The sequence below is a fragment of the Carcharhinus amblyrhynchos genome, chromosome 4 (genome assembly GCF_965287045.1).
Source record: "Carcharhinus amblyrhynchos chromosome 4, sCarAmb.v2.hapA, whole genome shotgun sequence".
NCBI classification, from domain to species: Eukaryota; Metazoa; Chordata; class Chondrichthyes; order Carcharhiniformes; family Carcharhinidae; genus Carcharhinus; species Carcharhinus amblyrhynchos.
Window position 1 is genome coordinate 42,524,890 of NC_137327.1, and position 19,276 is coordinate 42,544,165.

Below are 19,276 nucleotides of genomic sequence, written 5' to 3' on the forward strand. Positions count from 1 at the left end.
GGTCTGTGTAAATGCTGCTGCATTTCATGTTCCCAGAAACCAAGGGGAAAAACAAACAGGAATCCTGTGCCATGAGTCACTCGGTCACTTTGGCCTGAACTAACATGCAGTAAACTTTCCAGATGCAATCCTTTGCATTCAATGTTTAGAACTGAGCTTCTCTGGGATGGTGAGAGCAGATTCAATAGTAACTGGTGAAAGGTAACTAGATCTCTATTTAAGAAGGAAACACATTTCAATGATGTGGCGGGAAGAACAGGGGAATGGGACAAATTTGTATCAGTTTTGATGGGTCAAATGGCCTCATTTAGCACTGTAGGATACTATATCACCATTGTGAGTCGGATCTCAAACAATGGCCAGACAAAGTACAGGAATGACATGGAAAATCTGGTGAACTGGTGCAGTGACAATTATCTCTTCCTCAATGTCAACAAAACAGGACATAGTCATTGACTTCAGGAAGCATAGTGGGTAACATGCCCTTGTCTACATCAGTGGCGGCGAAGTAGAAATGGTCAAGATCTTCAAGGTTTTAGGTGTCCAGATCACCACCTACCTATTCTGGTTGCCCCATGCCAACACTATAGTTAAGAAAGCCCACCAACGCCTCTACTTTCTCAGAAATTTGGCATGTCAGCTACAGCTCTCATCAACTTTTACGGATACACCATAAAAAGCATTCTTTCTGGTTGTATCACAGCTTGGTATGGCTCCAGCTCTGCTCAAGACTGCAAGAAACTACAAAAGGTCATGAATATAGCCCAATCCATTACACAAACTAGCCTCCCATCCATTGACTCTGTCTACACTTTCTGCTGCCTCAGAAAAGCAGTCAGCATAAGTAAGGACCTCACGGACCCCAGGTATACTCTCTCCCACCTTCTTCTATTGGAAGCAGATACAAAGGTCTAAGGACATGTACCAACTTACTCAGGAGCAGCTTCTTCCCTGCTGCCTTCAGATTTTGAATAAACTTACCTTGCACTGTGTTGATCTTTCTCTACAACCTAATTATGACTATAACACTACATTCTTCACTCTCTCCTTTCCTTCTCTATTAATGGTATGCTTTGCGTAGCATGCAAGAAACAATACTTTTCACTGTATGTTAATGCATGTGACAATAGTAAATCAAATCAAATCAAATATTGGATACACTAAGATGACTGAGGGTCCGATTTTACCATTTTGACTCTAAATTATTAATGATCTGGATGAGGGTATAGTTGGGTGGATTAGTAAATTTGCTGATGACACCAAAATTGGAGGTGTGGTAGACTGTGAGGAAGGGTGTCATAGTCTGCAGGGAGACTTAGATAGGTTGCAGAGCTGGGCCGAGAGGTGGCGGATGGAATTTAATGCGGAGAAGTGTGAGGTAATTCACTTTGGTAGGAGCAACAGACGTGTCGAGTATAGGGCTAACGGGAGGACTTTGAATAGTGTGGATGAACAGAGGGATCTAGGTGTGTGTGTACATAGATCCCTGAAAGTTGGGAATCAAGTAGATAAGGTTGTTAAGAAGGCGTACGGTGTCTTGGCGTTTATTGGTAGGGGGATTGAATTTAGGAGTCGCAGTGTAATGTTGCAACTGTACACTACTCTAGTGCGGCCGCACTTGGAGTACTGTGTGCAGTTCTGGTCCCCGCATTACAAGAAGGATGTGGAGGCGTTGGAGAGGGTGCAGAGGAGGTTTACTAGGATGTTGCCTGGTATGGTGGGGAGGTCCTATGAGGAGAGACTGAGGGATTTAGGGTTGTTTTCGTTGGAAAGAAGGCGGCTAAGAGGGGATCTTATTGAAACATATAAGATGATTAGAGGTTTAGATAGGGTGGATAGTGATAGCCTTTTTCCTCGGATGGAGAAAGCTAGCACGAGGGGGCATGGCTTTAAATTAAGGGGGGGTAGCTACAGGACGGATGTCAGGGGTAGGTTCTTTACCCAGAGGGTGGTGAGGGATTGGAATGCCCTGCCTGCTGCAGTTGTAAATGCATCTAGTTTGGGGGCGTTTAAGAGATCTCTGGATAGGTTTATGGACGAAAAGGGATTGGTATAGGCTAGTGGGTCATTGTTTTTGTAACTGGTCGGCGCAACATCGTGGGCCGAAGGGCCTGTTCTGCACTGTAATGTTCTATGTTCTATGTTCTATGTTCTAAATGCTGAATCTGAGCGTAATTCAGATCCGACTTGGAAAACTGCTCTCAGGCGCCCCCATACACACTTAGCCTGAAAAGCAAATTGCGAGTCTGTGGGGCTTATTGCATCTGAAACACTGCTGGTCTGATCAGAGCTTTGAACTGTGCATGTGCAGTGAAAAAAAAATTGAAAAATGTGCCCCTGTCACATCACTCCTGGGTTGTAAAAAGCAGATAAAGTGGCCCGGGAGCAAAAAGCAGGAGCAATGGCCCCCACAGACATTTCCCCACCCCCACAACATAACTATCCCCCTTATCCACCCACCCCACACTACCTAGACTGATCGCGACCCTCTGCCCCCCTTGCCCCCACCAATCACCCACAGAGTGGCAGCAGACTTCCCTTCACCCCCACTCACCCCACCAGAGATCCATCTGGCCTCTTTCCCCTCCCTCACTGCTCGTGAGCGATTAGGCCTCCCCCCCCCACCCCCCGCCCCCCCCACCAGAGGTACATCTGATCTGCCTCCCTACCGCCCCACCAGACAATGATCTGGCCTCCCTCCTCCCTCACCTCTCCACCCCCAGTGTAAGATCTGGCACCCCCTCCCCCCTCCCCCCTCATCAGAGATTGATCAGGCCTCCTTCCTCCCTCCCCCCCTCCCCAGCCAAAGATACGTTTGATCTGCCTGCACCTCCCTCCCCCCCCACCAGAAAATGATCTGACCAGCCTCCCAACCCACCCAACTCCCTCCTCCCCACTCACCCCTTCCCCCCTCCGCACCCCCCGCCCCCCCACTCCCTCCCAGCCCCCAGCTTCCACAATCGATCTGAGTCAGGGAGCCATTGGAAGTTCTGAACTTATCTCTTCAGAAGCTGCAGTGCCCGAAACACACCTTTACTGAGCATGTCTGTTTTGCGCCGAATCTGGACGGGCAAATGCGACGGTAAAGGGGGAAATGCTGGTAAAGTTGGGTGGCAGCTCATTTATTCAATTTAAATGCATGCAAATACATTTAAATTGCCGTTGCTCCCACTTTGAGCGTAATTCAGATCACGGCCATTTTCGGGCCTTGGTAAAGTGGGCATCTGAACGGATGCAGGTGTGGATTGCATTAAAGGCCTGAAGCCCAACTTTACCAAGTTTTCCTGCCTGAACAGTAAAATTCGAGTCCTAAGTGTGCAAATAGCATTAAGATAATTATTTTTTAAATTAAACTGCAGTGTAACTGCATAGGTACAAAGCATTGATTGTAAAGTTGTGAAGATAGGTGGTGTGATGTATTCCCAGTCTTCAAAGCACAGTTCTTCATACTACACATGTGCCTCAATATCTACTTGATGAGTAGTTTTCCATTTAGACTGCTCCTTTTACATATCATTAGATTAGGGCAGCACGGTGGCATAGTAGAATGCTGCGTGATGGTAAGTTATTAGCACTGCTGCTTTACATTGCCAGGGACCAGGTTCAATTCCATCCTTGGGTAACTGTCAGTGTGGAGTTCGCACATTCTCGCTGTGTCTGTGTGAGTCTCCTCTGGGTGCTCCTGTTTGCTCCCACAGTCAAAAGATTTTCAGTTTAGATTAATTGGCCATGCTAAATTGACCTTTAGTATCCTAAGATGTGTAGGTTAAGGGTGAATACATGGAGTTAAGGGGATAGGGCCTGGGTAAGATGCTCTGTAGAGAGTCAGTACACACTCGATGGGCCAAATAGCTTCTTTCTATACGCTAATGATTCTATGAGATCCCTTTTATTTCCTTTCATTCATTCATTATATCTGCCCAAACAAATATTAAACTAAAATAAACCTAGAAGATGGAAGAATAACTTGTAATTTACAAAAATTGCTCCCACAGCAACGTCAGAGCAGAACAACAAATGGAGCAAATTAACAGTTTGAAGAATTGTTTTCTTCTCTTTGAGGTTAATCACATGGCTATAAATTGCTTTGTCTAAAATTAAAATGAACACGGAGAAGATAGTCAAGAAGGCATATGGCATGCTTGCCTTCATCGGCCAGGGTATTAAGAATTGGCAAGTCATGTTACAGCTTTATAGAGCCTTAGTTAGGTCGCACTTGGAATATAGTGTTCAATTCTGGTCACCACACTACTGAAAGGATATGGAGGCTTTGGAGGGGGTACAGAAAAGATTTACCAGGATGTTGCCTGGTATGGAGGGCATTAGCTATGAGGAGAGGTCGGAGCAACTTGGTTTGTTCTCACTGAAGCGGCAGAGATTGAGGGGAGACCTGAAAGAAGTTTACAAGATTATGAGAGACATGGACAGAGTGGATAGTCAGAAGCTTTTTCCCAAGTGTCAATTACTAGGAGGCATAGGTTTAAGGTGCGAGGGGCAATGTTTAAAGGAGGCGTACAAGGCAGATTTTTTACACAGAGAGTAGTGAGTGCCTGGAACTCGTTGCCAGGGGAGGTAGTGGAGGTGGATGCAATAGTGAATTTTAAGGGGCATCTTGACAAGTACATGAATAGGATGGGAATAGAGGGATATGGTCCCCGAAAGGATAGGGGGCTTCTGTTCAGTTGGGCAGCATGGTCAGTACAGGCTCGGAGGGCCTAAGGGCCTGTTCCTGCACTGTAATTTGTAATAGAATCTGTAATCTGTAATTCTGTAATAGAATGACAGAATATCTGTAAATTAACTCTTTCCTTCAAAACTTATTTAAATTAAACATTTGGAAAAAGGTTTGAATCATTTTTGTTCAAGGATTACATAGGAATTTACATTCATTTTGCCGGACACACAGCTCAAATTGCTGCGGTCTTCTCCACTCACTGGTGTTAACTTCTATTTAAAAGGTTGTTTCTAACACTCAGTGATCAACTGGAGCAAATAGACCTTCTTCCTTCAATTCTCTGTGGCAACTTGACTTCAATAGTGTATCCAACTTTGGACTTCAATCTCTGAAGAAGTGAAGAACATGCTCAAGGAGATGATATAAAGATTGAAACAGAAAGAGAGACTCCCAGCCAGAATAAAAAAAGCTGTCCATTCTGATTTTTTTAATATTACATGAAACAAAATTAAAGCATCCTGAAATGTATAGCATTCTTAGTTGTTTGAAGTTTCGAAATTGCATGCCTGCTTCAGAAACCAATCTTTAAAACACTCAGAAAGTTTGATAAAGAGTAATTTCTGAAACTGCTTTGTTCGTAAAGTGCAAACAAAAGGTACACTTTATAATTTTTGGAACAATCTGTTAATGAGACTACCATAGCATGCAGCATTCCTACATCCTGATTGTGAGAAACATTCATTCTTAGGCTACAAAGATAAAGGAACAGTTTTCTGTGACCCACCTGCACTTAATGATTTTCTCATGCATTTTAAGTAGCTAACAAGCCACTTAACCTTCCAAACTTCAGCTGGGAATTGTTGAATAATGCAATTGCTTCATGGAGGAGGCTCTGTAAGTACTTACAGAGGTTCAAGCATTTCTCAATGTAGCCTCTAGAATCAATGCTATGTGTCAGTATCGTATCCTTTATGTGGACATCCCAAAAAGCTAAAAAGAATCATTCATGTAGGCTATCAAAAGAACCGCAAAGTAGAAAAAATTGTAAAAATGCTTTCCAGAGAAATGGTATCAAAAAGTATTGGAAAATATGGTAGTAGAGTTATACAACTTATGCACACTGCGATGAGGATGGACTGCAGGAATACCTCTCCACTGCTTTAATTACATAGCTCTTATGTTTAAAAGAAAATCTTACATTGCAGGAGGGCTCCCAGATCTTAAGGTGCTTTTCTGTGTGAGAAAATTGTTAGATTGGAAAACCACAGAGAGCCCAAGGGGAAGGCATGGTAATCAGATTCACTGGGCATCATTTTCACCTTCTGCCAAGATGAAAAACTGGTAATGGTGGATCAACCTCCCGTTATATATCCCACAGGATTTTCCCTGTATGGAAAGTCTGCTATTATTTTGCCAACACCAAAACTGAAGATAACCCCCAGTGATTTCCACAATGTGTGAGGTGAGCTTTTCCATTTATATGCACAAGCAGATAATAGTAGATGTGATATAATGTGGTACCCAGTATGGGATTGTGCTTACTGATTTATAGAACATCATGTATTCTCTTCACAGATCATGGAGAAAGGAATTGACCATCAGCTGGGTTGTTGCAATAGTGAGCTAGTTTTACAGTACCTGAAACTGAGGAATTCAATGGATGATATCAGTGCATGGATTTGTGTGATATCTTCCATATTTGTGAACTCGTAGCAAATAAATGTTTAATGACTGTGTTAAAGTAGCAGATAAAAAGTCATGGCCTGCATGTTTCTCTTGGCGTGAGTACCAGATTGGCAGGATGTAAAGTCTAATCCTGCCCAACACTGGCAGCCGACGGCAATCACACGCTGACTTGCTTGTGTCCGGGGTGGGGGGGGGTGGGGGGGGTGGGGGGGGTGGTTGATGGTGTTGAGTAGTGGTGGGGGGAGTGGTGTGTGCGGTGCGGGGGGTTAAAAGGACACTTGGCAGGACGCTGGGAAGACCGAGGGAGGCAGGACCGACTTGTGAAGGGATTTGAGGCATGATGGCCAGAGGACAAAGCCAAGCAAGTGGCAATGGAAACATCCTCATACAAACAGCCCCTTGCTACTCCAATGACTGCTTGTGGGACAAGGCCTGCAGGCAATCAGTGATTGGTGGGAGATACTGATGACAGGCGATGGCAAGAGGAAGCCTCCACATCTCACCAAGAAAGCCTGGTAAGAGGTGAGCAGCTATGGGCTTGTGCATAGGAATTGGGTACAGTGTCAGAAGAGGGTAAAGGACCATCTCCGCTCTGCATGGGTAACTAAGGAAGTCAATTTGCATCTTGAATGAACGTATATGTGTGGGCTTGCATTTGGTGGAGCTGGAAAATGGTATGCAATTGGCTCCAGACACAAAGGGGAGCTGTGTCCAGCAAGTTTGTTTAGGAAGAGATGGAACAGCAATGTTGGGGAGAAACATGTACACCTCAGCCACATAGAATAAGAACTCATCAATATGTTCTTGCCTTCACTGGGGAAGAGGAATTACAATGCGCTGGAATGCAGCCATACTGGTGGTGGAGTTCCAAACGCTGATGGAGGGGAACTTTCTTAGAATCGGCACGCAAGATGGAGGTGAGGTCTGCTGGTCAAATAGAGGTGGGGGTTTAAGGAGGGTGAGAATGAAGTTTTGATGGTGGGGGGTTAGTGGGGTATGTGCCGAGTCTTGCAACTTGGCAACGTTGTCTACCTAATATGCTGCAAGAAAGGATGTCCGGAAGCATGGTACGTTGGGAAGACCATGCAGGCGTTACGACAACGGATGAATGAAGATCACTCGACAATCACCAGGCAAGACTGTTCCCTTCCTGTTGGCAGACACTTCAGCGGTCACAAGCATTCGGCCTCTAACCTTCGGGTAAGCGTTCTCCGAGGCAGCCTTCACGACACACGACAGCGCAGAGTCGCTGAACAGAGACTGATAGCCAAGTTCCGCACACATGAGGACGGTCTCAACAGGGATCTTGGGTTCATGTCGCACTATCTGTAACCCCCATGACTTGTCTGGGTTTGCAAAACCTCACTTACTGTACTGTCTGGAGACAATACACATCTCTTTAATCTATGCCTAATGCTCTTTCCACTCACATTGTCTGCATCTTTAAGACTTGAATAGCGGGTTAGTTGTAAAGACTCACATTCTAATCAGTAATCTGTAAACTGTGTGTGCTGTCATATGCTCTATCTGAGGCCAGAACTCTCCATTCACCTGACAAAGAGGCAAACCACGAAAGCTTGCGAGTTTACTATCAAATAAATTGGTTGGACTTTAACCTGGTGTCGTGAGACTTCTTACTGTGATCATCCTGTGAGCCAGGGAAACTAAAGTTGGAATAAAAGTGTGGCACAGTGATTAGCACTGCTGCCTCACAGCGCCAGGGACCCAGATACAATTCTGGACTCGGGTCACTGTCTGTGTGGAGTTTGCACATTCTCCCCGTGTCTGTGTGGATTTCCTTTGGGTGCTCCAGTTTCCCCCCACAGTCCAAAGATATGCAGGTTGGGTTGATTGGCCATGCTAAATTTCCCCTTAGTGCCAGGGGGAGTAATAAATACATGGGGTTGTGGGGATAGAGCCTGGATAGGACTGTTGTTGGTGCAGGCTCAATGGGTCAAATGGTCCCCTTCTGCACCATAGGGATTCTATGATAAAACAAAAAAATGCTGGATGAACTCAGCAGGTCTCCAGCATCTGTGGAGACAGAAATGGAGATAACACTTCAAGTCCATGTGACTCTTGTTCAGAACTGGACTAAACTAAAGCTGAAGGTGCTAATAGGTGCTTTTCCCTAATTTAAGTCATGCTCTCACAGTAACATTGACAAAGCTTGGAATCAGATTGCCAAGGTGGCCCTAGGTCATGGTTAGAACCTGACTCGGGAAATCATGGAAAAAGAATAGAGAGAAAACAACGAAGTGGAAGATATTTTCTATATTGCATATGTTCCTCCTGGGTAAGTCATAAAAATCTTTCATTCATTACCAGCGGAAATACACTGCAAGTGAATGAGAGCTGAGTATATGGTGCCCTCTGGTGGCTGTACATCCACTTGGCAACAAGTTATTGTAATAATAGTGTATTATAAAAATTACAGCAGAATTCATATTATAGTTCTTGAAACAGTATTGATTTTAAGCTGCAGTAGAAAACTAAGCTAGATCTGTTTGCTACTAAGATTTTTTTTAAACTTTATTCCAATCCAATCAAGTCAAATTAAACCCAATTCAGAGTCCCAACAAGTTGGGACATTCCCGATCCAAGCTGACAAGACAGGGCTCTCACCTCCTGTCTTGGGCTTGATCTACATGATCCAAGCTGACTGGAGTAGGTGTAGCTCCTCCTCCAGGGCTTGATCTTATTTGCATCTTAGCCAAATGGCCGAGATGCCGCTTTAAAAAATTGCTTCAAATGAAGCTGAAATGTAACCTAATGACTTCAACCAAGTGCAGCATGTCGATACTACACTTGATCTTAGCCAAAAGGCCGAGAAGTTTGCTACCAAGATTTTTAAAGGTGTTTTTCTCCCATTTTTACTTGGTAAATCACATTCCTTACTGAGGTGACCTATTCCTGAATATCCTCTGCTGCCTCTTTATATTCGTCATAGCAGTTGTGTGCGGACTATCACCATCATCTGAAGAGCAATTACTAATGGACAATAAATGCTTATGAACTAATACTAACAAAAATCAGATTGGGTACCTTTTCCCTCTTTACATGAGTGAAAGTCCTTGAGGTGAGATCTGACTGAGTCACCAAGCCAGTCAATCAGCATGACGAACTGGGGTGTTAATGTGTAAGGCCAAATATCTGGGTCACGATCTTACCGGCTTGCCAAGCCGGTTGACTGGCATGACGAGCTGGTAGGTTAGGGTGAGAGGCAAAAAATCGGATTCACAGCTGGTTCCTGCCTCTCTCAATCTTATCAGCACTGTTTTGCTGGTAAAATTAGCTTTACGTCCACAAAGGGTGCAAGGCTGATTTCAAGATTTACATTTCATTAAAGAGAACTGGACATTATCATCCGGGCTCACTTATCTTAACCCACACATTGGTCAAGTCCTCACCAGCGAGAATCACGGATGGTCCCCACTAGCAGAGACCAGACATCGTAGCCTTGTTGGTGGGACCAGAGGCCAGTGAAGCCCCCGAATGGTTGAGGGCAAGGTTGGGCAGTGCCCACTGGGCACCATGTTACTGCCCACTGGTCACCTCATCACTGACTACTGGGCACTCTGTTACTGTCCATTGAACGCCTGTTACTGCTCACCAGGCACCCTGTCACTGCCCATCTGGTACCCTGTTCCTGCCCACCTGCAGTGCCAAGGGGGCAGGACATGAGCGGGTGGGGGGGGGGGGGGTGGAGGCTGAAAGGGTTGGAGCTTAATGGCGGTGATGGTGGGAGTTCTGTAGCAGGGGAGTGAAGGGGGATCTTGGCAGAGGGGAGATGGTGATCAGTGGGGGCATCAATCAAGTGTGTTGATTGGTGCAAGAAGCGATAGGGGAGTTGGGGAAGGGCGATGTCTGGGGTGGCCATCAGCTTGGGGTGGTGGTAGTGATTGGGGGAAGGCAATGTCCGGGTCAGGGATCGGAGGTTTGGGGTGAACTCTGCAGGGGCTGTGATTGGGGCTGGGGGTGATTTCCGGAGAGGTGGTGGGGAGAGAGACCAGCATAGGCAGCAACTAGCAATGGGTTTTGATGTCTGTTCAGGTGATGGGGAGGAAAGGAGGTTGGAGTGTGTGTGCAATGGCACCCCAGGAGATCAGCAGCTGGCTTCACAGGCGAGTTGAGGCTCCATCCCCCTCTACTGGTGAGAATCCCATAATGCCTCCTGTTTTGCACAGCGTGGCAAAAATTATGTTACTTACCTTGCTGAAAAAACAGGCGAGAAAACCTACCATTCAACACCTGATTGCGCCTGTTCCCCTGAATCCATCATATGATGTGAGGCATAATACACAAATGGAACAATTCCCTGTAGTTCTAGGTAGTCTAGATTTTTTTTGTGTTTTTATTCCAATTCAATCAAATCAAGTCCAATTCAGACAAGCTGATACATTCCCGATCCAAGCTGACAAGACAGGGCTCTTACCTCCTGTCTTGGGCTTGATCAACGTGATCCAAGCTGATTGGGGTAGGCGTAGCTCCTCCTCCAAGGCTTGATCTTATTTGCATCTTAGCCAAAAGGCCGAGATGCCGCTTTTAAAAAATTGCTTCAAATGGAACTGAAATGTATCCCAATGACTTCAAATAAGTGCAGCACGTCGATACAACACTTGATCTTAGCCAAAAGGCCGAGAAGCGTTCTAGACTGCCTAGTCTAGATATATTTACTATGTTTCACTGTAATCACAACTTCTTGATGTCAGACATATGCATATTTCCAACCTCTTTTATGTCACAATATAATTCATGATATAGGAACAGAAAATAATGGGAAAAACACAGTGGGCAATCAACTCCTATACGGAGAAAGACAGTGTTGGATGTGTACTTTTCATAAGAATCCCACTTTGTGATATTATTTAAATAATGTGTAGGTTCTACAAAGTTCATGAGTTTTATGCAAACAGAACTAATTACAGAAATATTGCACTGAGTATGTTCAGCCTTTGTTTTGTTGAAACGTTACGCAGGATTTCCAGTTCTCTCTTCACTTTTTGGGATGGTGAAATTGAGACATGTTAAACAGCTAGGATGATGTGAAGATGCTGGCCTTGGACTGGGGTAAACACAGTAAGAAGTCTCAACACCAGGTTAAAGTCCATTTGGTAGCAAAAGCCTCAAGATTTCAGAGCGCTGCTCCTTCATCAGGTGAGTGGGATTTCAGTTCACAAACAGGGCATATAAAGACACAAACTCAATTTACAAAATAATGGTTGGAATTTGAGTCTTTACAGGTAATCAATTCTTAAAGGTACGGACAATGTGAGTGGAGACAGGGTTAAGCACAGGTTAAAGAGATGTGTACTGTCTTCAGCCAGGACAGTTAGTGAGATTTTGCAAGCCCAGGCAAGTTGTGGGGGTTACAGATAGTGTGAACCCAAGATCCAGGTTGAGGCTGTCCTCATGTGTGTGGAACTTGTTGTCAATGTCTGCTCAGTGACTGCGCTGTTGTGTGTCGTCAAGGCTGCCTTGGAGAATGCTTACCTGAAGGTCAGAAGCCGAATGCCTGTGACTGCTGGAGTGTTCGCCAACAGGAAGAGAATAGACTTGCCTGGTGATTGTCGAGCAGTGTTCATTCATCCATTGTCGTAGCATCTGCATGGTCTCTCCAATGTACCATGCCTGATACGCTGCAGGAAAGGATTTCCCAAGGCATGGTACACTCGGGAGACCATCCACATGCTATGACAATGGATGAATGAACACCACTCGACAATCACCAGGCAGGAGAGTTGTCTTCTAGTTGGGGTACATTTCAGCGATTACGGGCATTCGGTCTCTGAACTTCAGGTAAGCATTCTCCAAGGCGGCCTTCACGACACGTACCAGCGCAGAGTCGCTGAGCAGAGACTGATAACCAAGTTCCGCACACATGAGGATGGCCTCAACCGTGATCTTGGTTCATGTCACACTATCTGTAATCCTCACGACTTGCCTGGGCTTGCAAAATCTCACTAACTGCCCTGGCTAGAGACAATACACATTTCTCCAACCTGTGCTTAACCCTGTCTCCACTCACATTGTCTATACCTTTAAGACTTGATTACCTGTAAAGACTCACATTCCAACCATTACTTTGTAAATTGAGTTTGTGTCTTTATATGCCCTGTTTGTGAACTGAAATCCTACTCACCTGTTGAAGGAGCAGTGCTCTGAAAGCTAGTGACTTTTGCTACCAAATAAACCTGTTGGACTTTAACCTGGTGTTGTGAGACTTCAAACAGCTGGGCGGCACAGTAGCACAGTGGTTAGCACTGCTACTTCACAGCTCCAGGGTCCTGGGTTTGATTCTCGGCTCGGATCACTGTCAGTGTGGAGTTTGCACATTCTCCTCATGTCTGCATGGGTTTCCTCCAGGTACTCCAGTTTCCTCCCACAGTCCAAAGATGTGTGGGTTAGGTTGATTGGCCATGCTAAGAAATTGTCCCTTAGTGTCCAGGGATGCATAGGTTAGAGGGATTAGTGGGTATAATATATGGGGGTAGGGCCTGGGTGGGATTGTGTTTGGTGCTGACTCGATAGGCTGAACATAGGACATAGAACATAGAACATTACAGCGCAGAACAGGCCCTTCGGCCCACGATGTTGCACCGACCAGTTAAAAAACAATGACCCTCTAACCTAAACCAATCCCTTTTCATCCATAAACCTATCCACGGATCTCATAAACACCCCCAAACTAGGCGCATTTACAACTGCAGCAGGCAGGGCATTCCAATCCCTCACCACCCTCTGGGTAAAGAACTTACCCCTGACATCCGTCCTATAACTACCCCCCCTTAACTTAAAGCCATGCCCCCTCGTGCTAGCTTTCTCCATCCGAGGAAAATCACTATCACTATCCACCCTATCTAAGCCTCTAATCATCTTATATGTTTCAATAAGATCCCCTCTTAGCCGCCTTCTTTCTAGCGAAAACAACCCCAAATCCCTCAGTCTCTCCTCATAGGACCTCCCCTCCATACCAGACAACATCCTGGTAAACCTCTCTATACTCATCTTACCCATGCAAGTGTCTAAATACTTTTTAAAAGACAAAATTGTACCTGCCTCTACTACTAACCTCTTGCAGCTTGTTCCAGACACTCACCGCCCTCTGCATAAAAAAATTGCCCCTCTGGACACTATCTCTCCCATCTCACCTTAAACCTATGCCCTCTAATTTTAGGCTTCCTTACCTTTGGGAAAAGATATTGACTATGTAGCTGATCTATGCCCCTCATTATTTTATAGACCTCTGTAAGATCACCCCTCGGCACTCCAGAGAAAAAAGCCCCAGTCTATCCAGCTTCTCCTAAGAACTCAAACCATCAAGTCCTGGTAGCATCCTAGTAAATTTTTTCTGCACTCTTTCTAGTTTAATAATATCATTTCTATAATAGGGTGACCAGATTTGTACACAGTATCCCAAGTGTGGCCTTAACCAATGTCTTGTACAACTTCAACAAGACGTCCCAACTCCTGTATTCAATGTTCTGACCAATGAAACCAAGCATGCTGAATGCCTTCTTCACCACTCTGTCCACCTGTGAGTCCACTTTCAACGAGCCTGTACCCCTAGATCTCTTTGTTCTGTAACTCTCCCCAGTGCCCTACCATTAACTGAATAATTCCTGCCCTGGATCAGTCTACCAAAATGCATCACCTCGCATTTATCTAAATTTGTCAGTCTATAGCAAATCTCCCCACCAGTCCCCCTCCAGTTCAGGTGTAACCCATCTCTCTTGAACAGGTCACACCTGCCCCAGAGGAGATCAAAATGATCCACAAAACTAAATCTTTGCCCCTCTGCATCAGCTGTCAAGCCATACATTCACCTGCCTAATCTTCCTATTCCTACTTTCACTAGCACCTGGCACTGACAGTAGTCCTGAAATGACTACCTTCACGGTCCTGCACTTTAGCCTCCTGCCTAACTCTCTATATTCACACTGCAGGGCCTCATCCTTTTCCCTACCTATGTCGTTGGCACTAATGTGTACAACGACTTCTCTCTATTCACCCTCTCTAAGAATATCCTGCAACCGCTCAGAGGCGTCCTTGACCCTGGCACCAGGGAGGCAACACACCGTCCTGGAGTCTCAATTGCAGCCACAGAAACGCCTGTCTGTGCCCCTAACGAGTCCTCCATTATTACTGTTCGCTTGACCTTTGCCCGACCCTGCTCTACAGCAGAACCAAGTGTGGCACCATAGGCCTGGCTGCTACTGGCATTTTGTCCTGAGAACATAAAACCCTCTGCACCCTCTCCAAAGCCTCCACATCCTTCCTATAATGTGGGGACCAGAACTGCACACAATACTCCAAGTGCGGCCGCACCAGAGTTGCGTACAGTTGCAACATAACGCTGCGACTCCTAAATTCAATCCCCCTACCAATAAACGCCAAGACACCGTATGCCTTCTTAACAACCTTATCTACTTGATTCCCTACTTTCAGGGATCTATGTACACATACACCTAGATCCCTCTGTTCATCCACACTATTCAGAGTCCTCCCGTTAGCCCTATACTCGACACATCTGTTATTCCTACCAAAGTGAATTACCTCACACTTCTCCGCATTAAACTCCATCCGCCACCTCTCGGCCCAGCTCTGCAACCTGTCTAAGTCACCCTGCAAACTACGACACCCTTCCTCACAATCTACCACACCTCCGACTTTGGTGTCATCAGCAAATTTACTAATCCACCCAACTATACCCTCATCCAGATCATTAATAAAAATTACAAACGGCAGTGGCCCCAAAACAGATCCCTGAGGCACACCACTCGTAACTGAACTCCATGACGAATATTTACCATCAACCACCACCCTCTGTCTCCTATCTGTTAGCCAATTACTGATCCAATTTCCTAGATTACCCTCAATCCCATACATCTGCATTTTCTGCAGAAGCCTACCATGGTGAACCTTATCAAACGCCTTACTAAAATCCATATATACCACGTCAACTGCCTTTCCCCCATCCACCTCTTTGGTCACTTTCTCAAAAAACTCAATAAGGTTAGTAAGGCACGACCTACCCGCTACAAAACTATGCTGACTATCTCCAATCAATTCATTACTCTCCAAATAACTATAAATCCTATCCCTAATAATTTTTTCTAAAACCTTGCCCACAACAGAAGTAAGACTCACCGGTCTATAATTCCCGGGGAAGTCTCTGTTCTTAAACAATGGGACAACATTCGCTATCCTCCAATCTTCCGGTACTATACCTGAGACCAACGACGACCTGAAGATCAGAGCCAGAGGCTCTGCAATCACCTCTCTTGCCTCCCAGAGAATCCTAGGGTAAATCCCATCCGGGCCAGGGGACTTATCTATTTTCAAACCCTCAAGAATATCCAGCACATCCCCCTTATCAACTGCAATACTGTCTAGTTTAGAAGGGCCTCTTTCTGCACTGTAGGATTCTATAAGCAGGATTTAAATGTTTATTTTATTGAGCCCACGTTCTAGAACGGAAATTGGATTTTGATTAGTGTTGCGCATGCTAAACTGTTCCATCAAAAATTGGATGCTAAACTGTTTGATCAAGTGAAAAAATAGACCAAGTCTTATTTTAATAAATGTGTACAGCTGATAAGCTTTATAAAGTAATAATCTACACAAGTAATATCAAGGTTGCACTTAAATACAGTCCATGATAAAAGTTAGGAGATGTTAGCAAAGGTTTTTCTGACTTCTCTTAGTGATAAACTTTCTGATTATTATTTATCATACCCTATCAATAACATAGCAGCATTTGGGAACTCATTAAATGATGACTTATGGTTATGAAGTTGTAGCCTATCAATTGATGACATAGTTAACTACTATTAATTCATTAATCAAACTATATTTGGAATTTATTAACAGAAACAGAAGAAAATACATGAACAACTGAGAAAGTAGTAAAGTCGTCAGATATATAGCATCTAGGAGTTCCAGAGACTGGGAATACAGACAGGACGTATGTGTAAACATTATATTTAAGTATTCAACCTGAATTAAAAAAATGGATTTTAAACAGATATGGCTATTTAGAGCCTTTATTTCTTTGGGACATATTCTGTTCTTTGCTCTCAACTGAAATAAAGACAGGGGCAAAGGCAGCATTTAAAGAAAAAAAATCTGATCAATATGTGGGAACTTGGAAACTCTGGTGATCATCCTTGGAAAGACACTTACCAGGGCATGTCATTCCTTTATAAAGTTGGTAGGTGCAAGCACTGAAATTCAAGAGGCACAAGTTATGAGTATACGAAGGAACAGTGAACAATATCCCAGCACCAAAGCAGACTGTACCTATTAGTTAGGAAAGCAGCTTCGTGATTTAAAGGTTCACGGAATCATAGAAACCCTACAGTGAAGAAAGAGGCCATCTCGCCCATCTGCACTGACCACAATTCCACCCAGGCCCTACCCCTAAATCCCAACACGTTTATCCACTGATCCCTCTAACCTATGCATCTCAGGACACTAAGGGGCAATTTTAACATGGTCAATCAACCTAACCCACTCATCTTTGGACTGTGGGAGGAAATCGGAGCACCAGGAGGAAACCCACGCAGACACAAGGAGAAAGTGTAAACTCCACACAGATAGTGACCCAAGCTGGGAATTGAACCCAGGTCCTTGGAGCTGTGAAGCAGCAGTGCTAATCACTGTGCTACCATGCCGTGGTTGGGGTTGCTTTGTTTTGAATGTGGAACACTGTCAAGGGGATGTGTAAATAAACATTTTGGTACTGCACATTCTCCCTGCGTCTGCGTGGGTTTTGTCCAGGTGCTCTGGTTTTCTCCCACAAGTCCGAAAGACGTGCTGGTTGGGTGCATAGGCCATGCTAAATTCTCTCTCAGTGTCACCATACAGGCACCAGAGTGTGGCGATGAGAAGATTTTCACAGAAACTTCATTGCAACGTTAATATACGGCCACTTGTGACACTAATAAATAAACTTTAATTTTTAACTTTAAACTAACATTGCATACAATCAACTTGTCCTATTGTGACGGTGATATGAGCAGTGATTCACCCCACACAGGTTATGAATGAGCAGCAGGAGCTAGTGACACTGGAGCTGTGGCCACCACGTGTCGGTTCATACTTTGAATTTCCCTCCTTGAAGCGGCGCAGCCAATGGGTTCTGGTTGCAGGTTTGAGGCGCACGGCCTCCTGGGAGTCGTAGTCCGGCGGCCGCCGCTGCCGCGGGGCCGGGAGAGCGGGGCGGACTACAACTCCCAGGGGGCGCCGCGGCAGGCGCGCGTGCGTGCAGCTAGGGATCTGCAGGAGTACATGGCGGGCGCTCCAGGTAGAGGAGCCGAGTGGCGTCTCTGCTCCTTGATGTCGTTACCAAGGGCGACGGGGAGGGCCTGATGAGCGAGCGAGTGAGGGGAGGGAATGGAATAGAAAAAAACCGCCGTCGTCGTCGTCGAAACGATGAGGGAAGAAGGTGAAGGTGTGGAAGTTGAGAAGTTTACCGTGAGCTCCCTTCGTGTTTGAGGAACGGCGGCTCGGGCATGTCGAGGGGCAGGTTCATCATAACCTTCATCAAAGGCAAAAACAAACGCGGGAGGGAGGATGGCGCCCACGAGGAACACAGACAGGACGGCTGTGACTTCGAGGAGGAGGTTAAGAGAGACGAGATCTCCACGCCCGAGATTGGCGTGAGCTCCGGTGGACCAGGTGGGGCTACTTCACATGTCTCTGTGTCAGCAATCGTGGCTCTTCTAACCTGTCAGTGTCCACCTTGCCTCTCTGTATGGCAACAGTGGGTGGCACGGTGGCATAATGGTAAGCACTGCTGCTTAACAGCTCCAGGGACCTCGTTCAATTCCCAGTTTGGGTCACTGTCTGTGTGGAGTTTGCACGTTTTCCTCGTGTCTGTGGGGGTTTCGTCTGGGTGCTCTGGTTTCATCCCACACTCCAAAGATATGCGGGTCAGGTTGATTGGCCATGCTAAAAATTTCCCCTTAGGGTCTTGAGAGGCGTAGGTTAGAGGGATTAGCAGGTAAATATGTAGGGATATCGGGGTAGGGCTTCAGTGGGATTGTAGTCAGTGCAGACTCGATGGGCCAAATGGCCTCTTTTTGCACTGTGGTGTTTTATGATTCAGTGGCTCAATGGATAGATACACTGTCACCTCTCAGTTGCAGTATTGTGGGTTCACAGTCACACCCAGAGACTTCACAAAAATCATGTTTGTTTATTAATTAATATCACAAGTAGGCTTACATTAACTCTGTGATGAAGTTATTGTGGAAATCTCCTAGTTGCCACACTCTGGTGCCTGTTTGGGGACACGGAGAGAGAATTTAGCATAGCCAATGCACCTAACCGGCACATCTTTCAAACTGTGGGAGGAAGCTGGAACACCTGGCGGAAACCCATATAGACCATGTAGAATGTGCAGCCCCCGCGCAGACACCCAAGCTGGGAATCGAACCCAGGAATCTGATGCTGTGAGGCAGCAGTACTTGCCACTGTGCTGCCTTTCAGTGCAGCACTCAGGGTGTGGTGGTGCCATCTTTTGAATGAGATGTTAAACTAAAACCCTGTCTGGGCATCATGGTGGCACAGTGCCTAGCACTGCTGCCTCACAGCTACAGGGACCGGGGTTCAATTCCAGTCTTGGGTGACTGTCTGTGTGGCGCTTGCATATTCTCCCCGTGTCTGTGTGGGTTTCCTCCAGGTGCACCAGTTTTCTTGCACACTCCAAAGATGTGCAGGTTCTGTAAAGCGTTTAGACAATAATATGAGTAAGATAGGTATAGAGGGATTTGGGCCAAACGCAGGCAATTGGGACTAGCAGTATACATTAATTTTTTCTTGAATTTGTATCAAACTTTGTGCTTATTGAAAAATCGTCTGTTTTTATCACAAGAAAACAGGGTTGAAAAAAGGGGCAACATAGGGTCT

General features: G+C 45.5%; 1 protein-coding gene and 1 non-coding gene across 2 annotated transcripts in view; one reads left to right on the forward strand and one right to left on the reverse strand.

Annotated features, from left to right (window-relative positions):
* Positions 1 to 9,007: 9,007 nt before the first annotated feature.
* LOC145342800 (U2 spliceosomal RNA) lies at positions 9,008 to 9,199 on the reverse strand. Its single transcript, XR_013886644.1, has one exon. It is a non-coding gene; the product is annotated as a U2 spliceosomal RNA (small nuclear RNA).
* Positions 9,200 to 17,862: 8,663 nt separating this feature from the next.
* The window catches only part of slc12a4 (solute carrier family 12 member 4), a 160,480-nt gene continuing 159,066 nt past the window's right edge, over positions 17,863 to 19,276 (forward strand). Inside the window, exon 1 of the mRNA XM_080187024.1 lies at positions 17,863 to 18,043. Coding sequence (XP_080043150.1) covers positions 17,878 to 18,043 — 166 coding nt within the window. The 5' untranslated portion in view covers positions 17,863 to 17,877. The remainder of the gene's footprint in view (positions 18,044 to 19,276) is intronic.